The sequence below is a fragment of the Plectropomus leopardus genome, chromosome 19 (assembly GCF_026936395.1).
Source record: "Plectropomus leopardus strain MGB_pleo_1.0 chromosome 19, ASM2693639v1, whole genome shotgun sequence".
Classification (NCBI taxonomy): domain Eukaryota; kingdom Metazoa; phylum Chordata; class Actinopteri; order Perciformes; family Serranidae; genus Plectropomus; species Plectropomus leopardus.
This window is the reverse complement of record NC_142194.1, coordinates 28971006-28988503: the sequence shown is the minus strand read 5'-3', so window position 1 is coordinate 28988503 and position 17498 is coordinate 28971006. Positions and strand designations below refer to the sequence as shown.

At 39.0% G+C, this 17498-nt stretch overlaps 1 protein-coding gene across 4 annotated transcripts in view; it reads left to right on the top strand.

Moving 5' to 3' along the window:
* Positions 1-17498, top strand: part of exoc6 (exocyst complex component 6) — a 73050-nt gene that overhangs the window by 19093 nt on the left and 36459 nt on the right. For all 4 annotated transcript variants that reach the window (XM_042507556.2, XM_042507558.2, XM_042507561.2 and 1 more), the window contains exons 3-9: positions 3140-3187; positions 3370-3460; positions 5943-5988; positions 14188-14241; positions 15360-15510; positions 15591-15752; positions 16199-16267. In XM_042507556.2, coding sequence (XP_042363490.1) covers positions 3140-3187; positions 3370-3460; positions 5943-5988; positions 14188-14241; positions 15360-15510; positions 15591-15752; positions 16199-16267 — 621 coding nt within the window. The remainder of the gene's footprint in view (positions 1-3139; positions 3188-3369; positions 3461-5942; positions 5989-14187; positions 14242-15359; positions 15511-15590; positions 15753-16198; positions 16268-17498) is intronic.

Sequence of the window (17498 nt, the reverse complement as noted above, 5' to 3'; positions counted from 1 at the left end):
TCATTACAGGCCTGTAGCCTGTGTGTGTCCTTGTGCATTCTCCCCTCACACTGTGAAGATTAAAAAGTCTGTTTATCATTGTGACTTACTTCAGTGTATTGTGCTGCAGTCCTCAAAAACGTGTATAAAAGTAATATGGTGGGAAAGGACACAAGAATGATAAAATCACAAATGTACGTGTAGGCCATGTGTAGCTATAATATTTTAACTTGACACGTCGTGATAGATGAAGACCCAATCAAGAGGCAAACATGGTGTCTGCGCCATCCTTATCACAAAGATGGTGCTGAAGGGCCGCAGCAAAGTCCCCCCTTTTATACCGCCCCATCATTTTTATACAGAACCAAACGATGGCGGCATCTTTCCGCTCCAGTGTGTATTTATAAACTACATTGCAACGTCCCCCGAGGAGGCATGACAAGCATGACATTTAACACGTGACATAGAATGTATGTGTCAGCAGCACTATCTGAACAATAACAAAGGCATAACATGTCAACCACAATCATTTACCTTATCTGTTATAGTGACAGCTGATCTCATCCTCTGCTCAGAGTAAGGAGCTCCCAAATCTCATTGTTTTCCAAGTTTTACCTCCTGTAATTAGCCACTATGCTAACAGCTGCTATTTAAGTTTCCTGTGGTAGGTTGCACACATAAATATCTTGTCAAAATGTCAAACCCACGCCGCCCATGGTCACGTCTTTTTGGTTTTACATTTTACACAGATCTTGTTTTGGGACTGTTACTACCTTTGGTCCCAGCTCAGAGGTGAGACCACTCTGTCCCCCCTTTCTGCGATTGGACATTATATACAGAACAGCGAGGTGGTATAATGTGTGATATTTCCACCTTGAATTGGCAGTTTAAATGCAGCTATTGTTCTGTTTCCAACCGTCCAGACTACAACGCAACCCCAGAATTTTCAAACTTAAGTAAATCAGTGTCAGTGTTTCCTAAGGTCTCCTTTTTAGGGGGTCCAAAACAGCAGAGTAGTGTGGATGCTTGGCATAAATGTAGCAATAGTCACTCATTTGAGAATGAAAATGTATTAGCATGGATGTGGCCTTAGCCATTCAGGTCATTCATAGGAAACCAAAAGATCTGAATCAAAAGCAACTGGCCCTGCTGTAAATTTTTCAAAACATTTCACCTCTAATCCAAACTCAACAAAGGAAGCCTTTCTAATGAGAAGTGAAACATTTTCAAGAATGGGTTAGCTCTTCTAAATAAAGCTACTCAGGGCTTTTCTCTGTAATGGGACAAGGTAGCTAATGAGAACAGACACTGTCCCATAATGGAAAGGTCATAGGTTCTACTTCCTGGCCTGACCTATGCAACATGTTTTTTTTTTTTTTTAGATAACAGTCTAGGTTAAGTTTCTAGAAATATCACTTATCTCTTTGCTCTGAAGCACTTCGGCTTTGTTGCTGTGCCCTATCTGAATGAAAAAAAGAAGCAGTGATTATGTAGTCGGTCCCCCCTTGTTTGGAAGCTTCCCTGTTGAAAGGATTGTCATCAAAAAGCCGACTGGTCAATTGGGTCATGGCTCTCAGCCGTGTGACAAGAGCCGAGAGTTCAAAAATCCCCATCCAGAATCGAGAAGTTTGTCACTGAATCTGTGAGAAAGAGCCTGTCACAAGCCATTAAACCCCATGAAAGGCCCAGTACACTGATGATGGGTTCAGGTCCTCGCTGCCTGGTTAATCTGAATTTGCCCGCCTTTGTCCTTGCCCCTTCATGGACAATGAGCTGATTACAAGGCTGAGCAGCTGCGGCGAGGGAGGTAGAGAGGGAAAAGAGAGGGCATGAAGAGGGGGAGCAGACAGAGGACGGACAGATAGACATGTGACAGGGGGTACGGCTGAGCCCAGACCAACTCATTCATACATTCTAAAAAAGTATCCAACTATGTAAGAAAACACAACAAATTCACATTTTCCCCATGAGAATGCCATGGGATAAAATGAAAATTTGGGTCTGTTGGGTGTTTTAAAAAAAAAACAAAACCTTTACATGGCAACAATGGCGGAACATTTTCGTCACCTTTAAATTAATCACACTAAGAGAAAGACTTTATACTTTCAAGATACAATATTGTTTGTGTTTTCATCATGCAGAAGTTGCCTGCAGTTTTAAATGATAAGGCTGGTTTTATTGCATGTTTCTTTTTTTTATTTTTTTTTTGTTTTCAATTCTACTGAGAAGACCAAGTCCAACAATGTCTGTCTCTGTCTGATTCCTACCATTGGCCTAAATCTTCACAAATAGTTCACAAATGTCATATATTATTATTAAATGTCATATTTCTCAGAAATTTCCTAAAACAGCTGGTCACTGTAGCTTTTATCAAACATTACTTACACAGGAAAAATAGTGCATTTGTTGGGGACTATTTTCAGCGGAGGATTAATCTACAATTGGAGTTCAAGCTAGTATTTACAGCTGCAGGATGTTGTATTACAGTGTATGTGTGTTCATGGTAATGAGGGAATGTTTCACCCAGTGCATCAGTGTGACTCACTTATGTGTTTTTTATAGTTTGTTTCTAGGATTTTAGAACATTTTTAGGATTTTAGGATATTTCTCAGATTTTAGGACATTTCGGATTGAAGGACATCTCTTGGATTTGTAGGATCCTTCTAGGATTTTAAAACATTTTTATGATTTTAGGACATTTTTGTGGGTTTAGAACATTTCGAGGACATTAGGATCTTTCTAGGATTTTAGAACATTTCTAGGATTTTTGGACATTTCAAAGGACTTTAGGATGTTACCAGGATTAAGGACCTTCACTGCCACTTTTTTGATAAAAAAGCTATATTTTAATGCTGTTTTATGCAGTCTGGCACCTTATGTATACTAAAAGTACAAAACAATTCTCAGTGTGAGTCACTTTATTTTTATTGTGAATAAGAAAATGGTTGGGGGGCCACCCCGCACCCCATCAGGGGCCAGATTTAGCCTGTGGCCTGTAAGTTGAGAATCACTGCTCGATGGAATAGAGCAGAGGAATAAGACATGTGCTATTTGTTACCAGTTATCAAAAAATTGTTGGAACCATGGGTAGAAGAAAGACAGAATAAAAGGAGAGATTGTAAGGCTGTACCGTTAAACTGCTGTCTGTTTGTTTTGAAAGGGTCAAGTGACAGACACTAATCGAAGACTACAAGAAGCTGGGAGGGAGGTAAGTCCACGTATGCATGAATGTGCAGACGTCAAAATGGTGCTGTGCTGGTGCTGTCAAACATTTGCCTGCTCGTTAACTGCGAAGACAGTTCTGCATTAGACATGACTGTTTTTGAACCCAGTAGTTAGCAGAGGTGACCTCTCTCATTGTTTTCTTCCATTGTGCACTCTTTCCCTCAGGTGACAGCTCAGACAGAGGAGGTCATTCGCTGTCGGATCCAGCAGAGGAACATGGCCACCACTGTGGAGAAGCTCCAGCTCTGTATACCAGGTACTGCTGCTGCTTGTGCATCAATATCATGGTCACCTCACTTCAAGTGTTACTGAGGTGTGAGTGCTGCTCACCTCAGTGAACTCAGGGTGCCTCTGGAGTACATGTATGTGTAGAATATGATGAGTTCACACCTTCTTCAAATCATGGGTGTGTTATGTGAGAAGACATAGACTAGATGAATAGACAAGTATTTAGATGGCAGTGATGCCAGTTTATCTTATTCTCAAAATCTCCTTCCTGTCTTTTCTCCTATGGCCTATATAATTCAGAGCCATTTTTTACAAAAGGAGAGGAGATACTGCAGTCCCACAGCTTCTTACTCATTTGTCTGACAGCTTACTGTTAAAGGCCACACTAGAGACAGTTTCAATAGTCCAGTCTTGCTGAGTGCTTTTTAAGTAGCTGTGATAAGCAATGTTTTTTGCCATGCAGGATTTTGTTTTTGGAACAGATGGGTGATACAGAAAGTAAAATAGTTTAGAAGTTAACGACTTCACTCCTGACTTGTTGAGGCTGTCTTGCCTAAATTCCAGACATACTCAACTGGTATCGGAGAACTCGCAGCAACAAAAGTCGCCTGCTATGTTGCCTCATGTTGCTGTGTGTTGGACAAAAAGTTGTACATGAACTCACCAAAACGATGACCAACAAGCATGTATGTTCTGTCCGTAAGAAGAGATAGAGAAGAGAAGGGCTCTCTCTGCTCTGTGATTGGCTGTGGTTAACTCTCTCTGCTTTGTGATTGGCTGTAGTTAACCCTCTCTGCTCTGTGTTTTTCTGTAGTTGCCTGTTTGATCTCTCCTGTGGCACCTACTTCCTGTTAACAAACTAATAATGAAGCGAACTTAGTGAAGCGAACTTAGTGAAGCAAACTTAGTGAAGAGAACTTAGTGTAGCAAACTTAGTGAAGCGAACTTAGTGAAGCGAACTGAGTGAAGCAAACTTAGTGAAGCAAACTTAGTGAAGCAAACTTAGTGAAGCGAACTGAGTGAAGCAAACTTAGTGAAGAGAACTTAGTGTAGCAAACTTAGTGAAGCGAACTTAGTGAAGCGAACTGAGTGAAGCAAACTTAGTGAAGCAAACTTAGTGAAGCAAACTTAGTGAATCGCTCTGTTCGGAGGGTAAATAAAGTTGAATGCGAGGTGCTCAGTGCCAACAATCTGCAAACCCCCTCAACTCTTTCTTTTTACTATCTCTGATTGCTTCACAATGCCATTGCTCTCCCTATTTCCAGTCCTATGACATTTCTCACAGTTAGGTGTGCAGCCAGAATATGTGGGATTATTTCTGTCATATCTTTAGGAAAGCACTTTTTCTTTTCTTTTTTTAATGCTGATGCCTTTTACAGTCACCAACAATCAGAGTGTGAGGCCAAGTCGTTAGCTTTCCCTGCAGCCTTTAGCAGTCTCTCGTCCACTGTTTAGAGTCCATGGTAAAGTAGTATCATTCCCACACAGTCTGTTCACCTCAACATGCACCCTTAAAAGGTGTATCTAAGTTTCAACCACTGCAATATTCTGAAAGTCACCTGTAAAGAAGAGATGACATTTAGACTGCTAACTAACTTCAGACATTCCCAGGTTTCCACTCACAGACACATGGTGTTTATATTTTTGCACACTACTCAAGAAATAATACAAATGCAGAAGTAATACAAGTAATCACAGACGGCAGTTTTTAAAACTCAAGATTGGTTGATATAACCTTTCGAAGCTGAGTATGAGGCTGTTTTGTTTATTTGAACTGGTAGAGCACTTAACACCTTGGACACACTGCTTTCATGAGCAGCACGTGAGCGTCTCAGAACCTATTGCCTTCAGTGCCCATGTTAACAAGCTAGAACAGCCACACTGTCTATGAGCAGTGCTGGTCAGGCCTGACTCAGCTGCCTCTCAGCTGCGGCACATCTAGAGAAATGGAGTCTTGTCGAGTTTTCCCGCATATGATGCATGCTGTTTACAGCAAAAATAGGATTTGAAAATGGTGTTTAGATAATTATATTGATATTATACCACATTTTACTGCAGTTTCAATTTCTTTCACACACGAGGGAATACAAAAATATCTGTTCCACCTGTGTAAGTTTCAAAATAAAAGCCATCTGACAATGTTTCTGTCTATAGAATCCCTTCAGTTGTTGACACAAGGCATTTTATTTTGAAATATTTGCAGGACAGTGTTGTTGACAAGGTTGGAGCTTGCAGGATTTCATAAATGAGTGAAATATGTGCTTATAAATGTGGAAATACAGAACTCACAGCAGCAGCGTCACAGCAACACCGCTGCCACTGTGAGCACCACAAGCTTGCAAGACACAGCAGTTCAGCAGGGCTACTGTCACGTGCTGCTCATGCATGCAGTGTGTCCAAGGTGCATTATGTTTTATTTTATATACCTATGTATCTTTTTATGCCCAATGAATTTCTGACACCACAGACCCTGCTTCTGATCCTGTTTCCTTTCTTGTCTTCCTTTGCAGTGCTTGAAATGTACAGCAAACTGAAGGAGCAGCTGGAGTCCAAAAGGTATCCATCTTATAAAGCATTTTATCACTGATGTTCAACTGTGATCTTAAAAAAAACTTGGATTCCAGATTCTTAAAGAGTAAATTCACCCAGTCGAATAACCAGCTAGTGGAGACAGCATCCATGTTTTGTCCTTCATAAAACTTGATTGTAAAAAACACTTTATGTTAAAATTGGCAGGAGGAGGGGTGGTTAACATTAGCTGTTAGCTATGAGCTGTTAGCAGCTGTTACACCTGACCACAGTCAATGACGTACAATGTTCAATGTCTACTCAGTAAAAATAATTATTGAGCAAAGATAGATTATGTTGGCATGATACCTTAAAATTTAACTTGGTAGAAATGTAGTTTTTGGTGAGAAACTTAAGAAAAAAAAATGAAGATGGCCACACAGGAGTGAGTAATGTAGACACGGGATGCACCAGATTATGCTTTTTTTAAGCTTATTTCTTTTTTATGCTCTACCCAGAGAAAACTACTGAATTAAGACTTAATTGCCATCCTCTTTATCTTTCTTTTTTAATATTAAAACTAGAGCGCTATTCTTTTAAAGCTCTTTCTTTCCGCCACATATCAGCCTAATTGGCCCTGTCTACAAACAATTGCAAAGGCAAGCAGGTGCTTGCAATTTCAGACATCACTCGGACTGCAGAAACCCACTGTCATGGGTGCAGGCAAAATTACCCTACAGACTGAGGCTGCTCAAGATAGTAAAACAGTTGAGAGCTGTTTCAGCAATTTGACAAGAAAACGAGTGTCGTTCAAAACGATCTGGACTCGATCAGAGGCTCCCTGACTACGCTTGGTGAACAGGTAGAGGAGATGCAGTAATGAATCAGTGCCAATCAGGATAACATTGAGGCGGCTGCTGAATCAGTCAGTAAACTGGACAAAGATATGGAGTCAGTGAAACAAAGAAGACACAAAAAAACAGAAGTTTGTCCGCAAACTTGAGAAATATTAGCGGCCCAAAATCTGCAGAAGGTCTCTGCGCAACAACTTTGAGATAAGTAATAAAATCAAGGTGATGTGTGAATGTAGGCTTTTGTCGTAAAGCCACGGCGAAATTGCTCCTAGTATTCATTGGAGGGTGAGGGGTGGTGGGGAGGCTTTTTTTTCTTTTCAGACAGTAATGAAAGTGCTTATTGAGACCAGTCTTACTCTCCGTTGGTGGGTATTGGGAGGTGGGATTGGAGGGATGGGGCATAGTGCAAAAAGACATGGTCTATATAAGTTCAATGGAGTTGATCTCACAAATTATAATAGTTAGAAGTTATGTGTAAAGTTGCTAACCATCCCCACCTTCTTTTTTTTTCTGATCCTTTTGTTTTATGTTCTTCTTCATGTTTATACCAGCTGCACTAGCATAAATTAGTTGGCTCTATGATGTCTAATACTTTGACATTTATGTCATTTAATGTAATAGGCATTAATAACCATATAAAAAGAAAAAAAATTAAATTACTCAAAGACCCAAGACTGCAGTGTTGCTTTCTTACAGGAATCTCATTTGACAGATGCAGAGCATTTAAAACTAAAAAGAGACTGGGTAGGGGAAATGTTTTTCTCTTCATATAACTCACGGTCAAGGGGGATGGCTATATCATGTCATAAACATATAACATTGAAGGTTTTCAACCAAGAAAAGGACCCTGCTGGGAGATTCAGATTATTCTTACATGTCATATAAATGGTAAATGGTAAATGGACTGTACTTGTATAGCGCTTTTCCGATCTTTTCGACCACTTCACCCATTCACACACACATTCACACAGTGGTGGCAGAGGCTACCGTACAACGTGCCACAAACTAGGTAGTAACCATTCATATGCATACACACTACGATTATGCAGCATGGGGAGCAATTTGGAGTTCAGTATCTTACCCAAGGACACTTAGACATGTTGGCTGGCGGAGCTGGGGATCGAACCGCTGACCCTCCGACAATGCACAGTTTTTTAAAGACATACCATTAGCCGCTGCACAGACTTATGGAACATGTATCATGGGTGGGGATTATAATTTGATACTCAACCCTTAACTAGATAGAACAAATAAGAATCCCCTCCCATGAAGCACTGCAGCTAAAGTTGTCAGGGAGGGCATGCATGATATGGGATTGGTGGACGTCTGGAGAGCACTCAGTCCACTAGAAAAGGAATTTTCATTCTTTTCATCAGTACACAATAGTTATTTGAGAATAGATTTGTTTTTAATATCTAAAACAAAGCTTCACATTGTAATGTTATGTAAATACCAAAACATTGATACCCTTAAACCCAGTTGGTGGAGATTGAAACCCTATCTCCTTAACGACCCTGAATTTGTCATCTTTATTGAAAAACAAATTGATGATTTTTTGGACATCAATGCCAACTCTGTCTCTACAAGTATGATATGGGAAGCCTTGAAAGCTTTTTTGAGAGGACAGATAACATCTTCTTGCTCTCATAAACAACAAGAAAATAGATTAGTTAGAATAGTTTAAAAGCATTAGAAAAAGAACTCCACGAATTGGAAATAGAATATGCAAGAGCCAATAAAGCTGAAACTGCCCATTTGTTATGAAAAAAGAGACTTGAATATTGTAACCTATCTACTAGACTAGCAGAATCAGATATGGCAAGAACTAAATATCACTATTATGGAAAAGGGGGGGAAAGTTGTTGCTAAGCTGGCATGTAAGAGAAGAGGAACGTTTAAAAATAATAAGGTCAATTAAAACTGAGGAAGGTGACAAGCCTGAGGAATTAAATCAATGCTTTTAAAGGTTTTTATCACAAGTTATACAGAAAGTTAATTCATATAATTGAATCCCCTAAACTGGCAAAAGATCCAACATTTGTCATATCTATGGATGCACAAAAAGCATTCGATAGTATTGAATGGGAATATCTTTTTTACATGTTGAAACATATGAACTTTGGTGAGATATTTATATTAAAATCATGTATCGCTCCTCCAAAGCTCAGGTTCTGACAAATGGAGTCTTGTCAAAACCCTTCCAGCTAGGAAGAGGGATAAGGCAGGACTGTCCCCTTTCTCCTCTTTTATTTGCCTTAGTTATTGAGCCCTTGGCTGTGGCAATTCAATCTAATACAGAGATATGTGGTGTAAAGACAGGAATAAAAGAAAATAAACTCTCCTTTAATGCTGATGACTTATTAATTTATGTTACCCAACCTGGAAAATCCGTGCCTCATTTGCTTACAGTATTAGAGAAATATAGCATAATATCAGGCTACAAGCTAAACTACTAGAAGATAATGCCCTTGAACCATAGTGCCACTTGCAACATGAACCCACTGGCATCTCACTTTAAATGGACAGTAGTACGCAATGACTTGAATAAAATATATTAAAACAATTGTTGCCCATTCGAGAAAAAATTAAAGCAGATTTTTACAATTGGAAAGATTTACATGTCTCTCTAATTGACAGAGTTAATATTGTAAAGATGTGTGTTCTACCTAAAGTTATTTATTTATTCCAGTCTATCCCACTTAACTGTTCACCAAGTTTTTTTTATCTCACTTAATAAAATTATTACAAGCTTTCTATGGTCTCTACCTGATTAACCTACCTGATTTTAAGCTATATTATTTGGCTTGCCAATCTTGTAATATCTGGTGTTGGCTTAACAGCGAGGAAGTGTCTTGCACCCCACCCCATTATATGTAATTCCTTTCACTGAAACTACAAAAACCCTTAAAGCTGTGACCACAAACCAGGTCATATGTCACACATTCAGGTGCCGGAAAGAATCCATCAAACTTATAGGTGCCCAGGATATTTTGCTGAAGAGCACCCCTCTTTGGAACAAGCCCCTTATACCTAAAAACATCAGAGACAGAATCATTGATAACTGGAAGATTAAGGGAATTAAAGTGATTAAAGATCTGTGTAACCACAATTTGTTTGCATTTGACATTCTGCCCTCTAATTTTTTATAAATATTTACAAATTAGAAATTGGTTTAAAAAGAAAAGCCCTATCTTCCCCTACATTGTAGAGACACTGATAGAAAAAATGTTAAATACAGCCAAATCACCAACAGGTCTTGTATCTAAGATGTATGCACTCCTAAACAATGAACTGAAAGACAACAGGATGGTTCAACTTAAAAATAAATGGGAAAAAGACATCCAGTATGAATACACAATGCATGAATGGCAGTCCCTACTTGAAAAGACTCAAAAGACCTTAACTAACATAAAACACAGATTAATCCAATTTAATATTTTTCATATAATATATTATACACCTCACAGGTTATATCAGTTCAGCTATGAGACATCTCCATGTTGCCTCAGATGCAATAATAGGAATGCATATGTTTTGGGAATGCGAGAGTTTGAATCATTATTGGAAATTTATATTTGACCAACTATCTAAAATCTCTCTAAAAGATCTGACCCCTGACCCCTGTATAGTTATTCTGGCCGATAGTTAAGTGCTGATAAACTGCAGCAAAAAAGTGTATATTATAACACTGGAAATCTAAGACCCCTCCCTAAAACAAACTATGGTGGACAGAGCTGTTATTTTATTGCACCCCTGAAAAAATTATGTATCATGTAAGAGGGCAACAATGACATTTTCAAAAAGTCTGGGGTCGTGTTGTAGATTATATCCCCAGTATGGGGGGTGAACTAGAGCAGCTTATGTAATATAATTGTAGCCGGTATTTGCTGTATGTTTCTTTTCTCTCCCCCCTTTTTTTTGTTTGTTTGTTGTTGTTCTTGATGTTGTTTTGAGACTCTTGAGTGAGTTCTTAGAAAAATCGTATGTGCTGTTTTCACATGTCTGCTCTTTAAAAATGAATTGTTGTTTGTGGAAATGAATCAAAATAAAATAGTTTAAAAAATGTGAATAATTAAAATGAAAATAACCAATGTTGCAACTGTATATTTTTGTCACCGTTGCATAAAAAAATATTAAACTAAGAAAATAAAGTGATGTTGTTACAGCAATATAAAAAGCATTTTACAGAAAGAATTATGATATAAATAGTAGGGAGGCACGATGATATTGGCATATCATTGGTATTGGACGATATTGGCTAATACTAAAAGTGCTTCTGAATATATTTTTTATCATCATTTGAAAATAAGTTATATTAAATTTTGTTTCATAGATGTGTACAACTGAATTTGTGCTCATTCAGAGGAAGTGTAATGAACGACTGAATGGCTTTGAAACAATTCAGTTATGTTTTTATAATTAAATATCTCTGTTTCCCTGGAATGGGGAAGGGGGAAAGAATATTAACAAAAAAAACAACAACAAGAAAACACTGGTATCACCAAAATTGTTATTTTAAACATCGGTACCTGCATTGGCCCAGAAGTTTACAATTAGTGCATCCCTACTTCATACAAATATGTGTTGCCAGCATGCAAGAGGTAGATCCCAGGAAATCCAACAATGAAAACTGACAATGAAAAACCACAGCCTCACAAACAGAATATACAAATTTAAATGAACATGACCCAACAAAACAAAATCTTCCAGTATATAAGCATCGATGTGTACATCTATTGACAGAATTATGTCCGACTCCTCCGTGACAGGTGAAGATATGCCCCTTTTCAGCTGGTTGCCACTGGACCTTCTTCTGGTTGACCTATTATATCACATATAAAACTAGTTAGCAAGTGGCAAACGGGTTGCATGTGGAACAGTGACAACATGGCTACATTTCTGGCAGAATACATTTCATCCCTACTCCACACTTTACTTGGTATCTTCATTTTGTGTTTTCTTCCCTTCTTCTCCTTTTGTTTTTCCTGACTCACTTCTGCAAATTTATACTATTTGACCTTTGGGTCAAAGCCCAGCGCGGGAACCATGGAGCATGAGCAGAATGCCTAGTCCAGTTCAGGTCCGGTTGAGGCATATACATGAACCACATTATCAAGGTGCATTAGTCTGAACAAGAAAAAATTGACAATTTAAGTCTGACTAACATGTTTTACATTGTATTTTAAAAGTCCAGTTTTAGTTGGACTAACGCAATAATTCAGCTTTTTCAAACATCATGTAAATGTGTTGAGTTAGGCTGGCTATAGTCAGAGGTTAAACTTTGAACCACAGTAGGCAGTAAAAGAGTGCTTTTGAAGCCTGGTATTGAGTTATTTTTATGGAAATGGAAATGCTACTAAATCAGTGTGCAAACCTACATACTTCTGTTGTCCATTCTAAAGGTTTTTTTTTTAACTAGACAGAGAAATTTGGTAATTAATCATCCTGCTAAACCAATCTGCAGAATTACCCAGTATTCATGCTACAGGTTTCCAAGGCTGTGTGAGTTTGATTGAACTTCATTTTACCCCATGGACTTCATGTTTGGTCATATTTACATGCCTGTCTGTAGAAAGAGGGGAGGGGGGTTCACTTTGGACAGGAAAATAATGACCCTTTCTTGTTCATTACTGTGTACCAAAGGAAGAGGCCATTCACTGGCAGGACAATTGACCCTCAGTGTGCCCTTGTTCACAACAAGGCCCCCTCACTGCTGCTCTGTCACGGCCCACAGCCAATCCAAGGCAATTAGACCATGCCGGCCACCTTGTGGGATTTGTGTGTGTGGAGTGGATGTGAATCACTAATGACATAGCCTATACATTTTCAATACATTGAAATGCGTTTGTATGCCGCAAATGCACATCCTCCTCTGTACTGTACGTGCCGATGCCCAGGTCACATTCTGTTCAGTGTCCTGCCACTTGCAGTCTTTGTGTCCTCCGTCCTGGTGCTCTGCACTCTGACAAACCTTTTCACTGTACAGTTTATGAGGCTGTCTTCTGTTCATGTGTATACAACACATTTTACACTCACTGACCGACCAATTAGATCCCTTCACAGCCTGCCTATCAGCCTAATGATGGGAGCTCAGCACACTGACCCAAGGCTGAACCCTGGTGATGTGTGCACACTGTGAAAGACCATAATATCTTTAGAACACAGGTAATAGGCATTGAGAATAACATTGCACTTCATTGCATGCAGTGTACTACACATGCAGCTCTATGATTACCTGGTTGGCCTTTACAGTGTAAGCAGCTTGTACCATCAGAAGGGGATGTTAAGGAGACCACAAGGCTTGGGCAGTATGTAATATTTCATAACGCCATGAAATCTCACCAGGGTATATAGCATATGATATTATAGGTGTGCAGCATTAACCCCTGATGTCGAGTGCCCTACTTACTTTCACCTTTTCAGACTAAACAAAGAATTACAACTGTATTCCTTTCTCTTGGTCACACATGACTGAGGAGGCTTAATTGCCTTGTTAACTCATCAAAGAACACACAATAAAACTCACCCAAACCGTCTCGGTCACTCTTGCTAGTAATCCAGTTTAGTAAGTCCACTGTTCAAACAATCACTGGCCCCGGTTTGGTCCACATACATCCTTAATTCACTAAGTAAGATGTTAAAAGCATGTTGTTATTCCCCTCAGTCTCTCTAACTGCTGGCTGCCAGTTGTTTACAGTCCTATAACTTCTCACTCCACTGCTAGTTGTCACTGTGTCTTCAGCTCGGCTGCCTGTTCCACCAGTAGAGACCACAGACTGAGCTCTGGTGGCGTGTGCTGTGCACTACATACAATGAGTTTGGTAGAAAGAGGAGCAGCTGTATTTATGATGGTATTGAAGAAAAAAACTTCTGGATTTCTAAATACCCTGGTATACTGTAATACCATGATACAGCCAAAGCCTAGAAACCACACTGTCCCACCATATTTGAGTACACTGCACACAATTTAAATGCGGTAGTGTTTAATCCACAAGGTGGATTAAAGACTAATACATTTAAAGAATTAAAGGACAAAAAAAAATTGTTGGGAGGTCATTTACATTTTTATACTTAAACTTTTTATCTCAAAAATGCTGTGGTCAGCTTTATTAAGGATTAGGCACAAACCCTCCTTGGTTATGGTTATTAAGAAAAAAACTCATATTTTAAAAAACACACTCTACCAGGTGAACATCCAGCAGCTCACCTGGTAGAGCGGACTCTCTGTGTACACAGGCTTAGTCCTTGCTGCAGGTTCGACTTCAGCCCGAGTCCTCTGTCTCTCCCCCTTTCACGCCATAGCTGTCCTGTCCAGTAAAGACACGAAAGCCAAAAAATAGTAATACTGATAATGAAAAAAACAGAACTGAAGCTGTACTTTTTGTCTTTGCAGATACTATGCTGCGTTGAAAACCATGGAGCAGCTGGAGAAGGTCTTCATTCCCAGGTAGGATTATGCCATCAAAGTGCTTGAAAAACATTGCACAAAAAATCAAGTCATGCTCATTTTATTTATAAAGCTTGATATCACAAATAATAATTTGTCTCAGAGGGCTTTATAGCATATGACATCGCCCTGTCTTATGACCGTCACAGGGGATAAGGAAAAACTACCCCCCAAAAAAACCTTTAACGGGAAAAATGGTAAAAACCTCAGGAAGAGCCACTTAGGAGGGATCCCTTTTCCAAGATGGACAGATAGAACAGATCAACATAATAAATCACAGTAGTTACAGTAAAGACAGAGAGAGAGAGAGAGAGAGAGAGAGAGAGAGAGAGACACAGAGAGAGCACAGCAAAGACAATAATAACAATAATGACACTAACAACAGCTAATAAATGTAGTTAATAATAGTATGTATGTTCACATGCCTGCATTAAAATATTTGTATGTGACTGTGAGTAAAGATAATATTTATCCTCTGTAGGTTGAAAATGCAAACCTGCAAACAACAGTATTAATATATAAAAATATCCCATTGACTATTTACAGTTAAGGCAATAACCCATGTTCCAATGTTCATGTCAATCTCTCAAACCACATCTACAGCATAATCCACTTCATTGTTTTTTGCACAACCCCTCCCCTCTAATAAATAACAAACTGTCCCTAAGTTAAATTTAAATATTCAGTTCAAATCCTGTTCTGAATTCATTATTTTTACTATAATTTATATTTTAAAAAGCTGCTATATAGTTACAAAAAAGAACTGATAAGGATTATTGATGGTTGTTTCAGAGAGTGTATGATCTCAAAGTCGTGGAAAACCATGGAAATTTATCTGTAAAAATGTGTATCAATCCTGTAGGCATACTTCCAATAAAGATGTTTTGAAGTTTCAATTATAGTGATAAAACATTTGTTTAACAAAAACTAATCATTTTGTTTTCATTTATTTAAGGGTCATTCAGACTGATAATAATAATAATTCTGTAATACTGTGAAATCGTGATATTTTCTGAGACAGTTAACGTACCATGAAAATCTCCGTTGCAACCCTAGATAAGATTTGTAGACTTTTTCAAGTGGACAGAAGTGGACAGGTTGTGCTGTGTCTCCTGCAGGGTAAGCCAGTACAGGTTCTGTCAGATCATGGCTGAAAACCTGCCCAGACTAAGAGAGGAGATCAAAGATATTTCCATGTCGGACCTCAAAGACTTCCTGGAAAGCATCAGAAAGCACTCTGACAAAGTTGGAGAGACTGCCATGAGACAGGTATGAGAATTTGTGTTATTAACAATTCTCACAAGGCATGAATCAGCTGATTGATCCGTGTGTTTTGTATGTCCCTCCAGGCACAGCAACACAGAACCTTTAACAGTGCAGTAGCCAAGCAGGCCAGTATGGGTCACTACACCAAGCCTGTGTACTCCCTTAATGGACGGACTCACACCCACAGTCACAACGGCCTGATGATGGACGACGACACAGGAGATGAGGAGGAAGCAGATGAAGAGGTGAGGATATTTTGTGTAATGGGGAGTGACAGAAAGTGATCATACAGATATAAATTGCATTTATCTTTTAATTATCTGTTTCCAATGTGATGGCTGCTTAGTGTTGATAGAAAATGTAGGTGGAGTGAGTTTCTCTGTCATATAAATGTCATAGCTTTCTCAGAATTTAGTCTATTTATTGTATATGAGTATTTGAGTCCTGATGAACTGGAGAGTCATATGCAGTGAGTTGTGAAATTATGCAATTAGTTGCATAAATAATGTTGTATCAAGAGCTTCCTTTTCATTATAAAGCAGCTCCGTAAGACCATTTTAAAAGCACTGCATTCACTTTCCGTGAAGTATATTTTCATAGTTTTCGACTCTTTTGTTAGTGTTTGCTGTATTCAGCACTGCAGTATGAATATAGAGAAATATTCCCCAGTTTCCCCGTCTGTGTCTGACAGGTTCTTACAGCTCAGGACCTGGTGGACTTCTCACCTGTCTACAGATGTTTACACATTTACACTGTGCTGGTAGGTGTCCCTCTGTCTCGCACATGTGCACACTCATCCTCAAATAGGATCACAGCAATGATGTTGAGTCAAGTCAATTTTATTTTAAAGCCCATTATCACAAATCACACGTTGTCTCAGAGGGCTTTACAGTATGCGACATCCCTCTGTCCTTAGACTCTCACATTGACTAAGGAACCCCCCCCCCCAAGAAACCCTATAACGGGAAAAAAATTGTAGAAACCTCAGGAAGAGCAACTGAGGAGGGATTCCGCTTCCAGGACAGACAGATGTGCAATGGATGTCGTAAAAAAACAATTAAATACAGTAGAAGACGAAATTACATATAAGACAGAGAGAGAGGGAGAGAGGGGGGAAGATGCACAGCAATAATGGTAACAATAACATATCATATAACAATAGTGATAGACATAAAATTAATAAATGCTATTTATGAGAGCATGATGCTACATGCAAATATTGTAAGTGGCTTTAACAGTCCCATGTGTATATTAATAGTGGAGGCAGGACCTATAATAATGGCAGTAGAGGTTGGCGTTGAGCAGGATCACGGCATCAGTGCAACCAAGGCCCATGACACCGGCGCAGCATCAGACATGACCACAGCAACAGCACAGCCATGACCACGATTCAAGCTGAGCTGGAGGTAAAGCATCAGTGCAGCTGCAGCACGAGCACGGCCAAAGGCAGGATCACAGCATCAGCACAGCTATCACAGGCGCAGCACTAGAACTCCAGAATTCAACATGATGAATAAATTACCTCCTCACACCTATTATCGGTCTTAACCAAGTGATGTCACACTCGCATTAGCCACAGTGCATTTTGGATTGATCTCCATTAAGGAGGGTCACAAGCTGTAAACAACTCAACATGGAGCAGTGACTAAATCTAAATTAACTTCCAAAGTTAACACTGGCTCTAACATACAACGAGTCTATTAAGAGAGGACACTCAGTTAATAAATAAAAGATTGGAGCTGTGAGAAAATATAACTGCATCGCACTTTGTTTAGCAAACTTTAGGCAATCATGTTTATATGATTATATGAAAATAGTACAGCAAGTCTACAGTGTAGTATCACATTCTCAGGTATTCTTACTCACTGCAGTATTCATGACATTAAAAAATCTTGTAGATTATCTCTGAATAACAAAATGAAGTTTGTTAACCAAATGAGAAGCTTGAGAGTTTACTTCTAAGATTAGATGTACTTTAATTGATCCCTCGA